At 43.4% G+C, this 19239-nt stretch overlaps 1 protein-coding gene across 2 annotated transcripts in view; it reads left to right on the top strand.

The window, feature by feature from the left end:
* The window catches only part of LOC137381996 (cell division cycle protein 20 homolog), a 67146-nt gene extending 49262 nt beyond the window's left edge, over window positions 1-17884 (top strand). For both annotated transcript variants that reach the window (XM_068054449.1, XM_068054439.1), the window contains 2 exons: window positions 1055-1172; window positions 17703-17884. In XM_068054449.1, coding sequence (XP_067910550.1) covers window positions 1055-1172; window positions 17703-17854 — 270 coding nt within the window. In that variant the 3' untranslated portion in view covers window positions 17855-17884. The remainder of the gene's footprint in view (window positions 1-1054; window positions 1173-17702) is intronic.
* Window positions 17885-19239: the final 1355 nt, after the last annotated feature.

Genomic DNA, 19239 nt, shown 5'->3' with positions numbered 1-19239 from the left:
TGAACTGCTGAAGTCAATGTGGTGATGATACATCACCATCTGAGGTTTGGTTGTTGTATTTGTGAGATGTTCATTTTGAGTGCAGTGTTGATAATCCAAGTGCACTGGAGCTAATGTATGTTTTTCCTGCTGCCTTTCTGTTGGTTTCTTTTGATTCAGCACCCCTTTGGTGCACTCCTCCCACACCAGCATTCTTGTTGCCACCAGTTGACTCCAGCAGTTGCAAACAATGCTAATTGTGGGCATTCCAGTGGCTGAATTGGATTTGGATGAGGAAGAGGAGTTTCTGCATCGGTAGGAGAGGCACGGGCACAATCATGGCAGGCACCCGGAATCCTACACCCAACAGATGACCCACGAATAACATCATGTGGTTACATCATATGGCACAAGAACAACTACTTGGGTATATTGGACGAAACCTGACTTCACTGTCTATGATTCAGCAAGGTGGCAGTTACCAAGTTGTGCCATTTATTGGCGCCTGACCTTAAACAATATCCAATTCAGGTGTAACCTGACCTGTTGCAGTTAAAGTCATCACCACATTGAACTTTTATGCTACGGGCTGATTTTAAGCCACTTCTGTTGAGATAATTCAGATGGGTCAGTTGATCATACACTGATGTATCAAACAGTCACTGCAGCTCTTTGTTGTCGGGGGCAACAAATCTGTCACTTTTTCAGTGAAAGGGAAGGAACAGCTGCCAAAGTGCAAGGTGGGGAGAGGCATAAAATATTTTTCCTGCAGGCCCTGTGCAGTATTTTTCAAGCAATGGATTGCTCTGAGGTTGATGTGAATGGTTTTTTAAAAGTTTCACAGGCAGAGCGAAGGTTCTCATGTCTCCCCAAGAAAATTTCATTTCTATTTCAGTCAGACTCTCCAGCATAAACTGCTTGCAATTTTCAAACGACCCCTTGGCCTAAAAATTAGCCTAGGTCAGGTGGTGGCCAAAGTTCTCTAACAACAGAAAGGTGAAACACCCAAGCTGTAATATAAAATAATATAATATAAAATACCCAATGCTGATACAAATTGTTTTTGTTTTTCCAGATTTGTTCATTGCTCTGGTTATCACAATACAAGGAGTTAGTAACTGGCCATGGTTTTCCCAAACATCAGGTCTCTGTCTGGAATTACCCAACTCTTATGAAGTCAGCTGACCTCAAAGGTATGACTTGACCATCTCATAGATTACATGAAAATATCAATGTATGAAGAACCACACTGAACAGATTTATTTGGCCTCTCAGCAGTATGCGGAGTGGTTAAACTTGATTCTCCAAGTCTTTGGCTGTGGTAAAGTATCTTGCACCAAAAGATCATATCTTGGAAAATTATAAGCAATTGTTCATTGAAATTAATGGTTGGAAAATAACAACCATAACAGTCACAATTTTCTGATACGGCGGTGATCAGCGGGGACATGAAAATAACCCCCTTTATTTGTTTTTTGGTTAAAAAGTCTTCAAATATGTTAAATTACTTTTCCTTTACCATGAATATTATAATCCTTAAAATATTTGGACCCTGGAAAGGCATGGGTTTTCCATAGCTTCCCTACTATAATGGGCGGCACAGTGGCACAGTGGTTAGCACAGCAGCCTCACAACTCCAGCAACCCGGGTTCGATTCTGGGTACTGCCTGTGTGGAGTTTGCAAGTTCTCCCTTTGACCGCGTGGGTTTTCGCCAGGTGCTCCGGTTTCCTCCCACAGCCAAAGACTTGTAGGTTGATAGGTATATTGGCCATTATAAATTGCTCCTAGGATAGGTAGGTGGTAGGAGAATTGAGGGAAGGTGGGGATGTGAGAGGGTAATGGGATTAATGTAAGATTAGTATAAATGGGTGGTTGATGGTCGGCACAGACTCGGTGGGCCGAAGGGCCTGTTTCAGTGCTGTATCTCTAAATAAATAAATAGTAACTCTGCCATAACTCCGGTGGGAATACAGCAGACGGCCCAGCAAATAGGCCTGGACCCAGTAGTTTCCAGGGGAATCAGTCTGGGGTGAAACCTTCACCTCTTCTCATCACACCATCGTTCAGAATATTTACTACAGTACTAACAATATTAACTCAGCCTGCAGTCACTTTGGCCACTAAAAACCACTGCCTATCATTCACAATTAATGAAAGCTTGCTGCCATGTGAAAATACTGCACAATTATTAAAATAAAGTTTCTGAACCTTTTTTGATTTTTTTGGTCTTGAAAATTACTTTGAATCAGATCTTTTATGATAATAAATTGTCCATGATGTTGCCTATGTTCTTTTAAATATAGAAGATGGTGAAAGGCAGAGACACTTCAGAGTAAAGTGTGGCTACCCGACCCGAACCCGACCAGACCCGTCGACATGTATCGGGTTCAGGTCGGGTCAGGTCTCTCTTCCGGGTCCAGCATTCAGGCTCGGTTCGGGCCGGACTGGACGTGGACAGTGCTGCCTTGCTCCGGGAAGTCATCTTCAACTGAACATTCAGGACGTCAAGGCGGGAAACGTGCAGTCCGGACTCCGCACTCTGCATTAAAGCCTGGCTACCCGACCAAACCTGACTACATGTGTCGGGTTCGGGTCGGGTATTTAAAAAAATTAAAGGACTCAGCCCGGGTTGGGTTTGGGTTGGCTGTTGTCGGGTCGGGCCCTGGTCGGGTTTTAATTTTATACCCGAGCCAGGCTATACTTCAGAAACTCACGCCATGGGCCACCTAGTGGCAGGAGCCTACAACTACACTGTGACTGTTGATGTAGTTACATTGGACTGGATTTTACCAGCGCCTCTGGGAATGGGCTGGGAGGCAGGGGGACCCATGAAATGGGCGAGGGAAGGAGAGGGGTGGAGTGCCCTCAGTCTTCCTGCCACCATACCATCTTGCCAGCAGCAGGGAAGTGGTGGATGGCCTTCCTGACCAGAGGCCAATTGAGACATTTAAATGGCCAATTAAGATCCTCCTCACTGCTGCTGGCATTTTACCAATGGCGAGTGGGCCCGTTGCCAAATGGGGAAACTGCCAGGTAAACCCCAGCACCTCCCTGCAGGCTTAGGAGAGTGGCCCTCATTTCAGGCACTCTTTGTCCCATAGTCGGCCTCCCCAGAGGCAATATCCACCTCTGGGACAATGGCGCTGCCTGCTCTCATCAGTCCCTTCCCACCCCTCGCCTGGGCCTGTCTGACTGGCACTGGCACCCCCGGATGCCACTTACCTGGTTGGGAAGGTGCCGTCTTTGAATGGCATCCTCTGCTTCTCGGTGCAGTCCCAGCAGTGACCACCGCTCCTGGTGGCGCTGTTGAGACAGCTGAGCTGCCGGTCTGCTAATTAGCCGGTAGCTCCGAGGGGCGAATGGTAGTCCTTAATAGGGATGGCATCCTTGACGGCAATGCCTACCACCATTCCCCCCCCAACTACTCCACCCCTGGAAAACGTGGCTCTGGGTTCTGTGGAACGCCGAAGCAGGGTTGCCCCTTGCTTTCAGACTCTTGAATGGGAAATGTTTAAAACTAGTCACCAAAATTTGTGACAAAAATGAAGTAATCTTTGTAGATAGTAAGTGACCCAATACACACAAGATTTTTTAGCATATAGATTAAAGCCCTGACATTCCTACTCTTGTGGTACAGAATTCACGCAATATGGGTGGTTGAGGTGGAATTTTAGGGCAGCCACAGATACACTCGATCTCCATGCTTTTTTTCTCTGTTAAAATTTCCACAGTAAGTGCAGTTGTTTTGTTGTAGGAATGACAATGTGACTGGACCTGATCCTGGTGAATATATGGTTCATTGTCATTTCAAAGGTTGGTTTTGCAATATCAGTTGATCATGAAATAATAGATTCATGTTGGGGAAACAGCAACATGTTTTTGAAAACCTCTGGGAGTCACAGCTGCAGGAAACTACTGTAGCAAATTCTCTACTCCCGTCTTTTTCCTGCTGACATAGAGTTGCTCTGAAAGGACACAGACGTCCTCTGAAAATTTTCCAAAGGTCCTGCCCTTAATATTTGGGAGGAATTCAGGAGCACATTCATGGAGCAGGTGGAAGTTCTGCCCCAAAAGACCTGGAGAACTTTTTAGAGCTCGTATTATGAACGCTGAAGATTGTTGCAAGTACAATTTTCTTTAGTAAGTTGTGTGGAACTAGCACAAATGGTGATTCAAATAGAAAAGGACAATGAGTTGTGATTCATTTCAAGCCTTCCCCCCCACCCATTAGATGGTATACATTATTAAATTGGCCTGGAATGAGAATAATGTTGAGGCTGTCAGCACTCTCCGTTATAATGGAGGAAATCTGACAGCAACTTCAGGAGTATGCACATACCGCAGTTAAACACGGAAATACAGAAGTTACTGTCAGAGTTAGCCTCCACATGGTTTTCTGTTGCAGTCTTCACTGATAGACCCAGCATTGAAATGAATGCAATGGTGTGAACTTGCTGTACTCTCCCATTAGTTCCACACTAAAAATGGTTAAAAAAGTAAGGGCTGGTGCATTCGGGAGAAAGTGAGTTTTTAACACTGTAATAGTTATAATTATTAAGCAACCTCTCTGGCCCTGAAAATACAATGTTACAAGTGTGGAGTCTCATTCCCTCAGAAGGAAATGAGTGTTGGGGATTTAAAAAAAAATTGTTGTACTTCTGGCCTTTTTGTTTTATCTTTCTCCCTTAATCCCATTTGTATTTCCCAATAAATCTGAACATATGAATTAGGAGCAGAAGGAGACCATTCGGCCCTTCTAGCCTGCTCCGCCATTCAATAAGAACATGGTTATCTGTTTGTGTCTTGAAGTCCACACTCTCATCTATCCCCGATAACCTTTGATTCTCTTGCCTAACAAGAATCTATCTACCCCCGCATTAAAAATATTCAATGGCCCCGCCTCCATCACCTTCTGAGGCAGAGTTCCAAAGTCGCACAACCCTCTGAGAGAAAAAAATTAGAATTAGAACATTACAGCGCAGTACAGGCCCTTCGGCCCTCGATGTTGCGCCAACCTGTGAAACCATCTGACCTACACTATTCCATTTTCATCCATATGTCTATCCAATGACCACTTAAATGCCCTTAAAGTTGGCGAGTCTACTACTGTTGCAGGCAGGGCGTTCCACGCCCCTACTACTCTCTGAGTAAAGAATTCTCCTCATCTCTGTCCTAAAAGGGTGACCCCTAATTTTAAAACAGTGCCCCTGGTTCTGGATTCTCCCACAAGAGGAAACATGCTCTCCACATCCACCTTGTCAAGACCGTTCAGGATCCGTGCTGGCCATCAAGCAACTATCTATTCTAATCCCATTTTCCAGCACGTGGCCCATAGCCTTGTATGCTATTGCATATTTCAAGAGCTCATCTAAATACTTCTTAAATGTTGTGAGGTTTCCTACCTCTACCACCTCTTCAGGCAGTGTGTTCCAGATTCCAATCATCCTCTGGGTGAAAAAGCTTTTCCTCAAATTCCCTCGAAACCTCCTTCCCTTACCTGAAATCTATTCCCTTTAGTTATTGACACCTCCAGTAAGAGAAAAAGTTTCTTCCTATCTACCCTATCTCTGCTCCTCATAATTTTGTATACCTCAATCGTGTCCCCCCTAGCCTTCTCTGCTTTAAGGAAAACAACCCTAGCCTATTCAGTCTCTCTTCATAGCTGAAATGCTTCAACCCAGTCAATCTCCTCTGCATCCTCTCCAATGCAATCACATCCTTCCTATCGCGTGGTGACCAGAACTGTATGCAATACTCCAGCTGTGGCCTGACTAGTGTTTTATACAGCTCCATCATAATCTCCCTGTTCTTATATTCTATGCCACGGTTAATAAAGGCAAGTATCCCATATGCCTTCTTAACCACCTTATCTACCTGTGCTGCTGCCTTCAGTGATCTATGGACAAGTACACCAAGGTCCCTCTGCCCCTCTGTACTTCCTAGTGTCCTACCACCCTTTGTATATTCCCTTGCCTTGTTAGTCCTCTCAAAATGCATCACCTCACACTTCTCAGGATTAAATTCCATTTGCCACTGCTCCGCCCATCTTACCAGCCCATCTGTATTGTCCTGTAATCTAAGGCTTTCCTCCTCACTATTTATGACACCACCAATTTCTGTGTCATCTGCAAACTTGCTGGTCATACCTCCTATATTCTCATTGAAATCATTAATGTACACTACAAACAGAAACGGTCCCAGCACCAATCCCTGTGGTACACCACTGGTCACAGGCTTCCAATTACAAAAACAACCCTCGACCTTCATCCTTTGTCTCCTGCCACTAAGCCAATTTTGGATCCAATTTGCCAAATTGCCCTGGATCCCATGGGTTCATACCTTCTTAACCAATCTCCCATGCGGGACCATATCAAAAGCCTTACTGAAGTCCATGTATACTACATCAACTGCTTTACCCTCATCTACACATCTAGTCACCTCCTCGGAAAATTCAATCAAGTTAGTTAGACATGATCTCCCCCTGACAAAGCCATGCTGACTATCCTTGATTAATCCCTGCCTCTCCAAGTGGAGATTAATCGTGTCCCTCAGAATTTTTTCCAATAATTTCCCTACCACTGAGGTTAGACTCACTGGCCTGTAATTACCTGGTTTATCCCTGATACCCTTCTTGAATAATGGCAGCACATTCTCTGTCCTCCAATCCTCTGGTACCTCTCCTGTGGCCAGAGTGGATTTGAAAATTTGTGTCAGAGCCCCTGCTATCTCCTCCCTTGCCTCACATAACAGCCTGGGATACATCGCATCTGGGCCTGGGGCTTTATCAACTTTTAAGCCCGCTAAAACCGCGAAAACCTCCTCCTTTTCATTCCCTTCTCACAAACGCGCAGATCTCCTGTAGAGGGTAGTGAACTGGAAAACATGTCCGATTCAAGGAAATCTCCACTGATAAGCCTGCAAAATGTCTGTGGGCAGCTGTTAGCGAGCTAAAGAGCGAGTGATGTTACTTAGCTGCTGAGTTCAATGTCTGGGCTGATGTAAATGGTATACCCTGGTTAACTGGTTGGAAGTACTACTTTTATGCATTGTTTGACTATCAGCAGAAGTGAATTTACTGAATAAATAATTACCTTTAGTTCAGATCTGCATCATCAGTCAAATAGTTGTATAGCAGACAAAACCAGATTGGAGCAAAAGTCATGACTGAGGGTTCTTTGCACTGCTGCATGGACATCTCTGTCCAGGATGTGGTTAGTTGTAGATCAAACTAAAATATGCAGAAATGTACTACTTAGTTTTACTAATAATGATGGTTGAGTCTCATATTGATGCATAAATCTTTATTGCATGTTGATGAAATCTATGTTTCAGCTACATCCAGGATAGTTGAGTCACTGATCCATAAAGGTAATTGCTTACCTGATTGGTCGTATGTATCCTGCATATATTGTAGGAGAATAGCCTTACTAATAACAGGGGAGGAAAAGGGGTGGAAGAGCTATAGTGATAGGGGATTCTATTGTAAGGGGTACAGATAGGCGTTTCTGTGGCCGTAAACAAGGCTCCAGGATGGTATGTTGCCTCCCTGGTGCTAGGGTCAAGGATGTCTTGGAGCGGCTGCAAGACATTCTGAAAGGGGAGGGTGAGCAGCCAGAGGTCGTGGTCCATATTGGTACTAATGACATAGGCAGGAAAAGAGATGAGGTCCTGCAAAGTGAATATAGGGAGTTAGGCAGAAGGTTAAAAAGCAGGACCTCTAGGGTTGTAATCTCAGGATTACTCCCTGTGCCACATGCTGGTGAGGGTAGGAATAGGAGGATGGCAAATGAATGCGTGGCTGAAGAGCTGGTGTAGGCAGGAGGGCTCCAGATACTTAGATCATTGGGATCTCTTCTGGTGCAGAGGTGACCTGTACAAGAAGGACGGGTTGCATCTGAACTGGAAGGGGACCAATATCCTTGCGAGGAGGTTTGCTAGTACTACTCGGGAGGGTTTAAACTAATCTTGCAGGGGTTGGGACCCAAAGTAGTAGTCTCTCAGATGAGATAGTTGAGGCAAATGTAGAGGTTAAAGCAAGCAAGTCCAGTAGGCAGGCCGGGCAGGGGCAGGACAGGGAGCATGGAAGGTCTGGTAGGCTAAACTGCATTTACTTTAATGTAAGAAGCCTTACAGGTAAGACAGATAAACTCAGAGCATGGATCGGTACATGGGATTGTGATATTATAGCTATAATAAGGGCAGGACTGGCAGCTCAATGTTCCAGGGTACCGATGCTTCCGGCGTGACAGAGGGGGAGGTAAGAGAGGAGGGGGAGTTGCAATATTGATTAGGGAGGACATCACGGCAGTACTTAGAGACGATATCCCAGGGGGAATGTCCAGCGAGGCCATATGGGTAGAATTTAGAAATAAAAAATGGGTGATCACTTTGATGGGATTATACTATAGGCCCCCCCCCAATAGTCAGAGGGAATTGGAGGAGCATATATGTAGGGAAATCACAGATAGGTGTATGAATTATTGGGTTGTAATAGTAGGTGATTTTAACTTCCCTAATATTGACTGGACTGTCTTAGTGCTAAGGGATCAGATGGGGAAGAATTTGTTAAGTGTATCCAGGATAGTTTTCTGAAGCAGTATGTGGATGGCCCTACGAGAGAAGGGGCTACACTCAACCTCCTCTTAGGAAATGAGGCTGGGCAGGTGGTTGATGTGTCAGTGGGGGAGCACTTTGGGACCAGTGACCATAACTCTACTAGCTTCACGATAGTTATGGAAAAGGATATGACTGGTCCTCAAGTTGAAGTCCTAAATTGGGGGAAGGCTAATTTCCAAGGCATCAGACAGGAATTCTCAAAAGTTGAATGGGAGAGGCTGTTTACAGGTAAAGGGATGTCTGGCAAGTGGGAGGCTTTTAAAAGTGAGATAGGAAGAGTTCAGGGCCGGCATGTTCCTGTTAGATTGAAGGGCAAGGCTGGCAAGTTTAGGGAACCTTGGTTGATGAGGGATATTGAGGATCTGGTCAGAACAAAGAAGGAGGCATATGTCAGGTATAGGCAGCTGGGATCAAGCGAGTCCCTTGAGGAGTGTAAGGGATGTAGAACTACACTTAAGAAGGAAATTAAGGGGGCGAAAAGGGGCCTTGAGATTTTCCTGGCAGATAAGATAAAGGAGAATCCTAAAAGATTCTATAAGTATATTAAGAGTAAATGGGTGGCTAGGGAGAGAGTAGGTCCCGTAAAGGATCAGTGTGGTAATCTACGTATGGAGCCACGGGAAATGGGCAAGGTTTTAAATGCATACTTCTCGTCTGTATTTAATGTGGAGAAGGTCATGGAAGCTAGTGAGTTCAAGGGAGGGAACAGCGATATCCTGGAGCATATCAACGTTACAAAGGAGGATGTGCTGGAGGTTTTGAAGTGCATTAAGGTGGATAAATCCCCAGGGCCTGACCAGGTGTATCCTAGGATGCTATGGGAAGCAAGGGAGGAGATTGCTGGGGCCCTGGCAGAGATTTTTGTATCATCGTTAGCCATGGGTGAGGTACCGGTAGACTGGAGGAGAGCTAATGTTGTGCCTTTATTTAAGAAGGGCAGCAGGGATAAGCCAGGGAACTACAGGCCGGTGAGCCTTACATCAGTTATTGGGGCATGGTCTGATTAGGGATAGTCAGCATGGTGTTGTGCATGGGAAATCATGTCTCATGAATTTGACTGAGTTTTTTGAGGAGGTGACCAAGAGGATTGACGATTGCAGGGCAGTGGACGTTGTCTACATGGACTTTAGCAAGGCTTTTGACAAGGTCCCGCATGGTAGGCTGGTCCGGAAATTTCGAACGTATTGGATCCACCATGAGCTAGCCAATTGGATACAAAATTGGCTTGGTGATAGGAGGCAGAGGGTGGTAGTGGAGGGTTGTTTTTCAGATTGGAGGCCAGTGACCAGTGGTATGCCGCAGGGATAACTTGGACGTGAATGTAGGGGGCATGATTAGTAAGTTTGCAGATGACACCAAAATTGGTGGTATAGTGGACAGTGAAAAAGGTTGTCTGAGGTTACAACAGGATATAGATCAACTGGGAAAGTGGGCAAGGGATTGGCAAATGGAATTTAACGCAGTCAAGTGCGAAGTGATGCATTTTGGGAAGTTAAACCAGGGCAGGACATATACAGTGATTGGCAGGGCCCTGGGGAGTGTTGTTGAGCAGAGAGACCTTGGCGTGCAAGTACATAGCTCCCTGAAAGTGGCAACACAGGTAGACAGGGTGGTGAAGAAGGCGTATGGTATGCTTGCCTTCATCAGCCGAGGCATTGAGTACAAGAGTTGGGATGTCATGTTACAGTTGTACATAACATTGGTTAGGCCGCATTTGGAGTACTGTGTGCAGTTCTGGTCGCCACACTACAGGAAAGATGTGATTAAGCTAGGGAGGGTGCAGAAAAGATTCACAAGGATGTTGCCTGGTTTGGAGGGCTTGAGTTATAAAGAGAGATTGGATAGGCTGGGTCTATTTTCTCTCGAGCGAAGGAGGCTGAGAGGCGACATGATAGAGGTGTATAAAATTATGAGAGGCATAGATAGGGTAGATAGCCAGAGATAGCCATGGTAGGGGTGACTAAAACTAGAGGGCATAGATTTAAGGTGAGAGGGAGGAGGTTTAAAGGTGATTAAAGGGGTAAATGTTTCACACAAAGAATAGTAGGTATCTGGAATGAGTTGCCAGAGGAGGTGGTGGAGGCAGGAACAGTAGCAACATTTAAGAGGCATCTGGACAGGTACTTGAATGAGCAAGGCATAGAGGGATATGGAATTAATGCAGGCAGGTGGGATTAGTATAGATAGGCATTATGGTCGGCATGGACGCAGTGGGCCGAAGGGCCTGTTTCTCTGCTGTACGACTCTATGACTCTATGACTCTATTCTGGTAGAGACAGTTGATATGCATTCAAACATCCATGTTGTTGATGTTGCAGTCAAGTACTCCCATAAAATCACAGTCAAATACTTTACATTTAGTCATTTTATTTTCATTTTCTACCTCATTGCATAACAAATCTAAATCCTTTAGTGGTATTTTCTGGGTAATTAGGGGTCCATATTAAAATCTCTTACCTTTGCTTGCTCTAAGATCATATCCTAAGTTATATAGATGAGAGCACAGAAGCATAAAATTCTACAGAAAAGATATGATTCGGTCCCTTACACCTGTGCCCGGCTCTCTGAAAGTTCCACTGCCCTCTCTCCATGCCTTTTGAAAGTTTTCTTTTACAGATGTTTATTCATTTCCTTTTTAAAAGCTATTCTGGTCCTGCTTCACCATTGTTGTTGGTCAGACATTCCAATTCCTGAGAACACATTCTATAAATTTGATGACGATCATAAATTTATGGCTTCTTGTTACCTTCTCAATAATGAGTGCCAATAGTTTTTACTGATTTCCTTTACCAAAACGCTTCATAATTTTAAATACTTCTACTAGATCACCTATGTTTCTACTCTGTTCTAACCTGTTTTGACCTTATGCTAAACGAACAAACCAATTGACATTTATCCACCCCTCCACACCTCCCCAAAAATACAGTCTTTGTCTTGTAGGGATGGTTGGGTGATATTGTGCTGTTTGGAATATGCACATCCCTTCAAGAATGAATAAGACTTTATGAGATAGGTTTCTTCATTCAGGCCTCCACCAGATAGTGTAGCAACATACCAAGATGGTACAAATCTGGAAAAGGGAGGTCTTGCATGAAAGTTATAATACTAGATGTCAGAATTAATCTATCAAATAATTGTTATACTAACAGAGACCAGCAAAACTTCTACGGTCAAATTAGTATCTTTATTGCAACAGTACTGCTTTAAATATAGGATTTCTAGTTATTCTTTCACCAAAGTCTTCTCACTGTGGAAAAGCTGCCTATGTCTGAAACAGGCCTCGGAATAGAAATACAAATTTTATCAAGAGTCTTGCCTTGAGACTTGTTTATAGTCATAGAACATAAATGTCTGATTGGGAACTGTTTCCTCCTGAGTTGAAAAGACAGGTTTACATCTGATGCGCTCAATATTACTCAAGGAATAAGCACTCTATTTCCTTGAAATCTGCCTGTTATAATTTCAGGATCTATCATCGAAGAAAACAGCTTCCTAACTACCAATCTAGGCATGCCCATTGGAATTAGGCTGTGTGGAAACTCTGGAGGCTATAGACTGTTATCATCATCTTTAGCTGTAGAATCAATGCAGATGTATTATTTTAATTCACTTGACAGCTTTTCCAAAATGTTTTCATTCAAATCTAGTGAATCTTCATTTTTAGCACAAAGAATAGCTTTTGAAGAATAAGTTGTATCAAATAACTCTCCACCATTTTGCTAAACTTAACCAATTCCATCATCTCATCCATCCCTCCCATGCCACCCCTCCTGTGCCACCCCCTCCCTTCTATGCCATCCCCATTCCATGCCATTCCATCCTTCCTATGCCATTCCCATCCCATTCCTTCTATCTCTCCCATGCCATTCCTATCCTGCTCTTGCCATCCCCATCCCTGCCATCAATCCTATCCCATCCCTCACAGAAACAATCTATCCAGCCAAGGTAACTTTTTTGTTGGGCTCTGTTGTTTCTGTTCTCCACAAATCCTCCCCCACTCTGCTGCCACTGCTGCTACCAACCGTTGGCAGATGCACATGTGTCATGGGCTCCAGTCCTCCATGCGTCCCACTTGCCTGTGCGTGCGTCAGGCATTGCCCACCAAATAAACCCACCAACAGGCATGTCGCTCAAACTGACCCAACTGAACAGTCCGGACTGACAAAAACTGGGTATTATTATTAAGATACTGCCGTGTAATCTTGACATTAATGTTAATAAACGTATGAGGATTTCTCCATATGACAGTCATTTGGAATCTGATTAAAAGATGGCAGGATACAGTAATGAAACAGATAGCTTGTCCTTTAAACTGTCCTCTGGATTTCTATTCTGTAAGATATTGGAGTGTAGTGTGTATTCAACTATTCATCATGTGTCCATGTGCCTCTGTTATAAGAAAGAAATACTTTTATTATGGGCCTTTCATGACCTTGGGATGTGCTCAAGCACCTTACAGTCAGTGAAGTACTTTTGAAGTGTAGGCACTGTTGTAATATAGGAAATGTAGCAGCTAATTTACACATAGCTAGGTGGTAAGAAATAATTGGCCAGGACACTGGACAGAACACTCTTGTTTGTCTTCGAAATGGTGCCATGGGCTCTTTCAGTCCAACTGAGGGAGCAGGTGGGACCTTTGGTTTAAAATTTCATCCAAAAGACAGTATCTTCGAAAGTGCAGAACTCCCTCAGTACTGCATTGGAGTGTTAGCCTAGATTTTGTGCTCAAGTTCTGTAATGTGACTTGAACCCATAACCTTCTGACTGTGACACCACTGGGCCTAGGTTAACATTTGTTGTGTGAATTCATATCTCTGGATTAGAAAATATCATGTTCAAGCTCAATTATCAGGGCTGAAGCACATAATCCAGGCTGACTCTCCAGTACAATGCCAATGGAGTGCTGCATTGTCAGATGTGTTTTTTTTTTGGAATGAGATCAACATCCTGGGAGTTGCCATTGACCAGAAACTTAACTGGATCAACCATATAAACACTGTGGCTACAAGAGCAGGTCAGAGGCTGGGAAATCTGTGGCGAGTAACTCACCTCCTGACTCCCCTAACTCTGTCCACCATCTACAAGGCATAAGTGAAGAGTGTGTTTGAATAATTTCCACTTGCCTGGAAGAGTGCAGCTCCAACAACACTCAAGAAGCTCAACACCATTCAGGGCAAAGCAGTCCATTTGATTGGCACACTATCCACCACTTTAAACATTCACTCCTTGCATCACCAATGCATAGTGGCAGCAATGTTTACCATATACAAGATGCACTGCAGAACTCACCAAGCCTCCTTCCACAGCACCTTCCAAATCCATAATCTCTACCACCTAGAAGGACAAGAGCAGCAGACACATGCGAAGACCACTACCTGCAAGTTCCCCTCCAAGGCACACATCATCCTGACTTGGAACTATATCGCCATTCTTTCAGTGTCGCTGGGCCAAAAATGTGGAACTCCCTCCCTAACAGCACTGTTGGTGTACCTACACCAGATGGACTGCAGCGGTTCAAGAATGTGGCTCACCACCATCTTCTCAACAGCAACTAGGGACGGGCAAAAAACGTTGGCCTAGCCAGCGATACTCATATCTCATGAAAGAGTGAAAAAGTTTTAAATTGAGACCCAGATGTCTGTTCTGGTAGACACCAAAGATCCCATAACAATAGTTGAAGACAGTAGAAAGTTTTCCTAGTCCCCTGACCAACATACATTCCTGAACAAATACCACCAGAGAAAAAATAAATTCACTGATTATCCAACTCCTGAAGTCAAAGAACCGAATCTTGGGCATACCGTATAACCGGCAGCCAATGCAATAGTACCCATTCCACGCATATGTCCAAGATAAATTATAACCCATTGCATTTGATGAACTTGTTGCAGCTTCTTTGTGTCTATTTATATTTTTATCTTTTTGACACTTTGTTTTATAATTACTCCTGTTTAATGTGGAGTGGAGCAGGAATTGGTTAATGCTTGTTTGGCAACTTGGTTTCTTCTTTACCTCAAACTATCCAGTGACCTTACCTGGCCAGGCAACTTGTCCAACTCCATGGACCTTCTTTTAGAAATTTCACTCTGCTTAAAATGGAGGATCAGGAGGAAATGGACCAGCAGCAGAGGAATGTGTCATGGATGAGTCAGAGGAAGTGGCACATCACCTGGGCTTGTCAGCATTCCTGGTAACTTGAGACATAGATGAATTCAAACTTACTGCAGTTTTTAAGTCATTGTCCCCTGCAGAAACATATCTCTCAGAGGATCAGCCGAAGTGGACTAGGACTAGGATTGCAATAAACTCAGAGCACCCTGTCTGTGACCATAAAAATATAAGGACATAACAATTAGGAGCAGGAGTAGACCGTACAGCCCCTCAAGCCTGCTCCTCCATTCAATACGATCATGGCTGATCTCCACCTTCCTGCCTTTTCCCCATATCCCTTGATTCCCTGAGAAATCAAAAATCTATAAATATACTTAACAAAGGAGCATCCACAAACCTCTGAGGTAGAAAATTCCAAAGATTCACAATGCTCTGAATGAAGAAATTTCTCCTCATCTCAGTCCTAAATAATCAATCCCTTATTATGAGCCTGTGCTCCCGTGTTCTAGATTCCGCAGCCAGGGGAAACAACCTCTCAGTGTCTACCTGTCAAACCTCTTCAGAATCTTCTATGTTTCAATGAGATCATCTCTCATTCTTCTAAATTCCAGAGAATATAGGCCCAATTTGCCTATCATCATATGACAACCCTCTCATTCCAGGTACAATCTAGTGAACCTTCACTGTACTGCCTCCAAGGCAAGTATATCCTTCTTTGGATTTGGAGACCAAAACTGTACACAGTACTCTAGGTGTCATCTCACCAAAGCCCAATACAATTGTAGCAAGACTTTGTTGTTCTTGTACTCCAGTCCCCTGCAATAAAAGCCAACATGCCATTTGCCTTCCTAATTACTTGCTGCACCTATATGCTAACTTTGAGTGTTACTTGTACGAGTACACCCAAGACCCTCTGAACATCAACATTTAGAAGTTTCACACCTTTTAGAAATATTCTGCTTTTCCATTCTTATTAAATAGTTGAGGCCCCAGCACTGATCCTTGTGATACTGCACTAGTTACAGCCTGACAACTTTAAAATGCCCTGTTTATCCTTACTCTCTGCCTCCTGTCTGTTAACCAATCCTCCATTCATGCTAATATATAACCCCGAGCTCCATGAACCCTTATCTTGAGTATTAACCTTTTGTGTGACACCTTATCAAATGCCTTTTGGAAATCCAAGTATATTACGTCTACCAGGTACTCTACTAGTTACATCTGCAAAAAACTGTAATAGATTTGTCAAACACCATTTTCCTTTTGTTCAGCCATGTTAACTTTGCCTGATCATACTATGTTTTTCTAAGTGCATTGTTAATACTTCATTAATAATAGATTCCAGCATTTTCCTGATGACTGATGTCAAGCTAACTGGCCTTTAGTTCCCTGTTTTCTCTCTCCCTCCTTTCTTAAATAGTAGTGTTACATTTGTTACCTTCCAATCTGCTGGGACCATTCCAGAATCCAGAGAATTTTGGAAATTTCATCCAGTGCATTCACTATCTCTGCAGCTAGCTCTGTTAGAACCCTAGAATGTAAGCTATCAGGTATTGTGGATTTGTCACGTTTTAGTCCCTTATGTTTTGCTAATACTTTTTCTCTGCTGTTATTAATTTATTTTAAGTTCCTCACTCTTATTTGCCTCTTGGTTACCCTTGATTTCTGGTATGTTATTTGTGTCTTCTACTGTGAAGACATCCAAAATATTTGTTCAACATCTCTGCCATTTCCTCAATCCCCATGATAATTTTTCCTGTCTTTGCCTCTAAGGGAGCAGCGTTTACTTTAGCTACTTTCCACCTTTTTCTCTACTCTTATGTACTTGTAAAAGCGCTTATAGTCTGTTTTTATACTTGTATTTATATTTTTATATTTACATGTGTACTGAATTTGACTCTTTATCTACACTAGCTTTCAATGTATGTTCTAATTTTAAATGGAAACCTGTGCTGAGTTCAGTTCCATGTTAATTCACATCAATGCAAAATGATTTCCGTTCCACAATAAAGCAAATTGCAGTGTGTAATTTGAGTACAAAGTTTGAGGTATGAGATGTGAGGTTGCAATCAGGAGATAGTTTCACAGTGTTTCCCTTTCACACCTGATGCAATATGACCGCAGGCCTGCAAAAAATATTTTTTTTCTAAGTCTTTTGATGACAGTAAAAGAAAAAAATGAAAATCTGAAATGAAACTATAAAATGCTGAAAACACATAGTTGGTGAGCTAGCATCTGTAAAGAGGAAAGACAGGTTAATAGTTTGGGCATTGACCCTTCATCAGAATTGATGAGAAAAATTAAGTTGCCATTTTAGTTTTGGAAAAGTAGAAATGAAAGGGGCAGAAAGTCTGTCCGTGTGATGCAGGCCCGTTTCTCTCTTCCCAGAACTAGCAGGCCCACTGTATTTTGCAAGTACTTTCTGTTTTCATTACGGATCTCTGCATTTGCCTTTTCGTTTGTATGGAACTCTTTTGTTTTTATCATTGTCCTAACTATTTGCAGCTTCAGCTGTTCCTTTAATTGCTTGGCATTGCCTCATATTGTCATCTCGCAGTTGTCTGGTAAGAATTTTGCAGGTCACTTGTCCTATTAACTCCATCTGGTTAGAATACCTTTTGTTTCTCCCTTTTCTCTGTTTGTCTCTATCTAGTTTTCACTGCTGATGATGAGTATAACACTGAAATACAAGCTGGCTACTTTTGTGTATTTCAGCTTTTTCTGTTTTTATGCCTTATGATCCTTTGGACTACTCGAGAACTTTTAAAACATAATTTTTAATGTTTAAACTGTCACCAGAGAGCCAGTGGGAGAGTTATTTTAGTTAGCATTTGGATGCTAGTCCACAGAGGTGTATACTTAGATGTAAGCTTGTCATACCTGTAGTAAACCTGGTCCCCTATTCTGTGATTTAGACTAATCTATAGAGCTCAGTCATGGAATAAAGATGGTGTTATATTTTAAGGGTTTCATACTACATATTCCCTTTTTGCAGGTCACAGAGGAAGAGTTCTGCATCTGGCATTAAGTCCTGATGGCAACATCATGTTTTCAGCAGCAGCTGATGAAACAGTTTGTTTATGGAGCTGTCTCACTGCTAATGAACAGAAGATGGAATGCTGCTGGGAAGCAAAACGGACTTTATAATACAATCTATATAACTTGAGGGTTCACAATACTGACTGTTGAAGACAAAGTGCTAGTTAACAAAACAAACAAAGGTTTTGAGACACTAGAATGGACATTACTATTCCAAAAATACATAGTGAATATTGCAGAATCACAGAATAATACAGTGCAGAAGAGGCCCTTCGGCCCATCGAGTCTGCACCGATGCATTAAAGACACCTGACCTGTCTACCGAATCCCATTTGCCAGCACTTGGCCCACAGCCTTGAATGTTATGACGTGCCAAGTGCTCATCCAGGTACTTTTTAAAGGATGAGGCAACCTGCCTCTACCACCCTCCGAGGCAGGGCATTCCAGACCGTCACCACCCTCTGGGTAAAAACGTTCTTCTTCAAATCCCCCTTAAACCTCCTGCCCCTCACCTTAAACTTGTGACCCCTCGTAACTGACCCTTCAACTAAGGGGAACAGCTGCTCCCTATCGCTCCCTATCCACCCTGTCCATGCCCCTCATAATCTTGTACACCTCGATCAGGTCATCCCTCAGTCTTCTCTGCTCCAGCGAAAACAACCCAAGCCTATCCAACCTCTCTTCATAGCTTAAATGTTCCATCCCAGGCAACATCCTGGTGAATTGCCTCTGCACCCCCTCCAATGCAATCACATCCTTCCTATAATGTGGCGACCAGAATTGCACACATTATCCAGCTGTGGCCTTACCAAAGTTCTGTACAACTCCAACATGACCCTTCCGAAGAAGGGTCACTGACCCAAAACGTTAACTCTGCTTCTCTTTTCACAGATGCTGCCAGACCTGCTGAGTGGTTCCAGCATTTCTTGTTTTTATTTCAGATTTCCAGCATCCGCAGTGTTTTGCTTTTATTCCAACATGACCTCCCTGCTTTTTAGATTAGATTAGATTAGCGATACAGCACTGAAACAGGCCCTTCGGCCCACCGAGTCTGTGCCGAACATCAACCACCCATTTATACTAATCCTACACTAATCCCATATTCCTACCAAACATCCCCACCTATCCCTATATTTCCCTACCACCTACCTATACTAGTGACAATTTATAATGGCCAATTTACCTATCAACCTGCAAGTCTTTTGGCTTGTGGGAGGAAACCGGAGCACCCGGAGAAAACCCACGCAGACACAGGGAGAACTTGCAAACTCCACACAGGCATTACATTTTGTAATCTATGCCTCGATTGATAAAGGCAAGTGTCCCATATGCCTTTTTCACCACCCTATTAACCTGCCCTTCTGCCTTCAGAGATCTATGGACAAACACGCCAAGGTCCCTTTGTTCCTCAGAACTTCCCAGTGTCAGGCCATTCATTGAATACTTCCGTGTCACATTACTCCTTCCAATCCTTCCTCACACTTTTCAGCGTT

Source organism: Heterodontus francisci, chromosome 1, assembly GCF_036365525.1.
Source record: "Heterodontus francisci isolate sHetFra1 chromosome 1, sHetFra1.hap1, whole genome shotgun sequence".
Taxonomy (NCBI): Eukaryota; Metazoa; Chordata; class Chondrichthyes; order Heterodontiformes; family Heterodontidae; genus Heterodontus; species Heterodontus francisci.
This window is presented reverse-complemented; position numbering and strand designations above follow the sequence as displayed.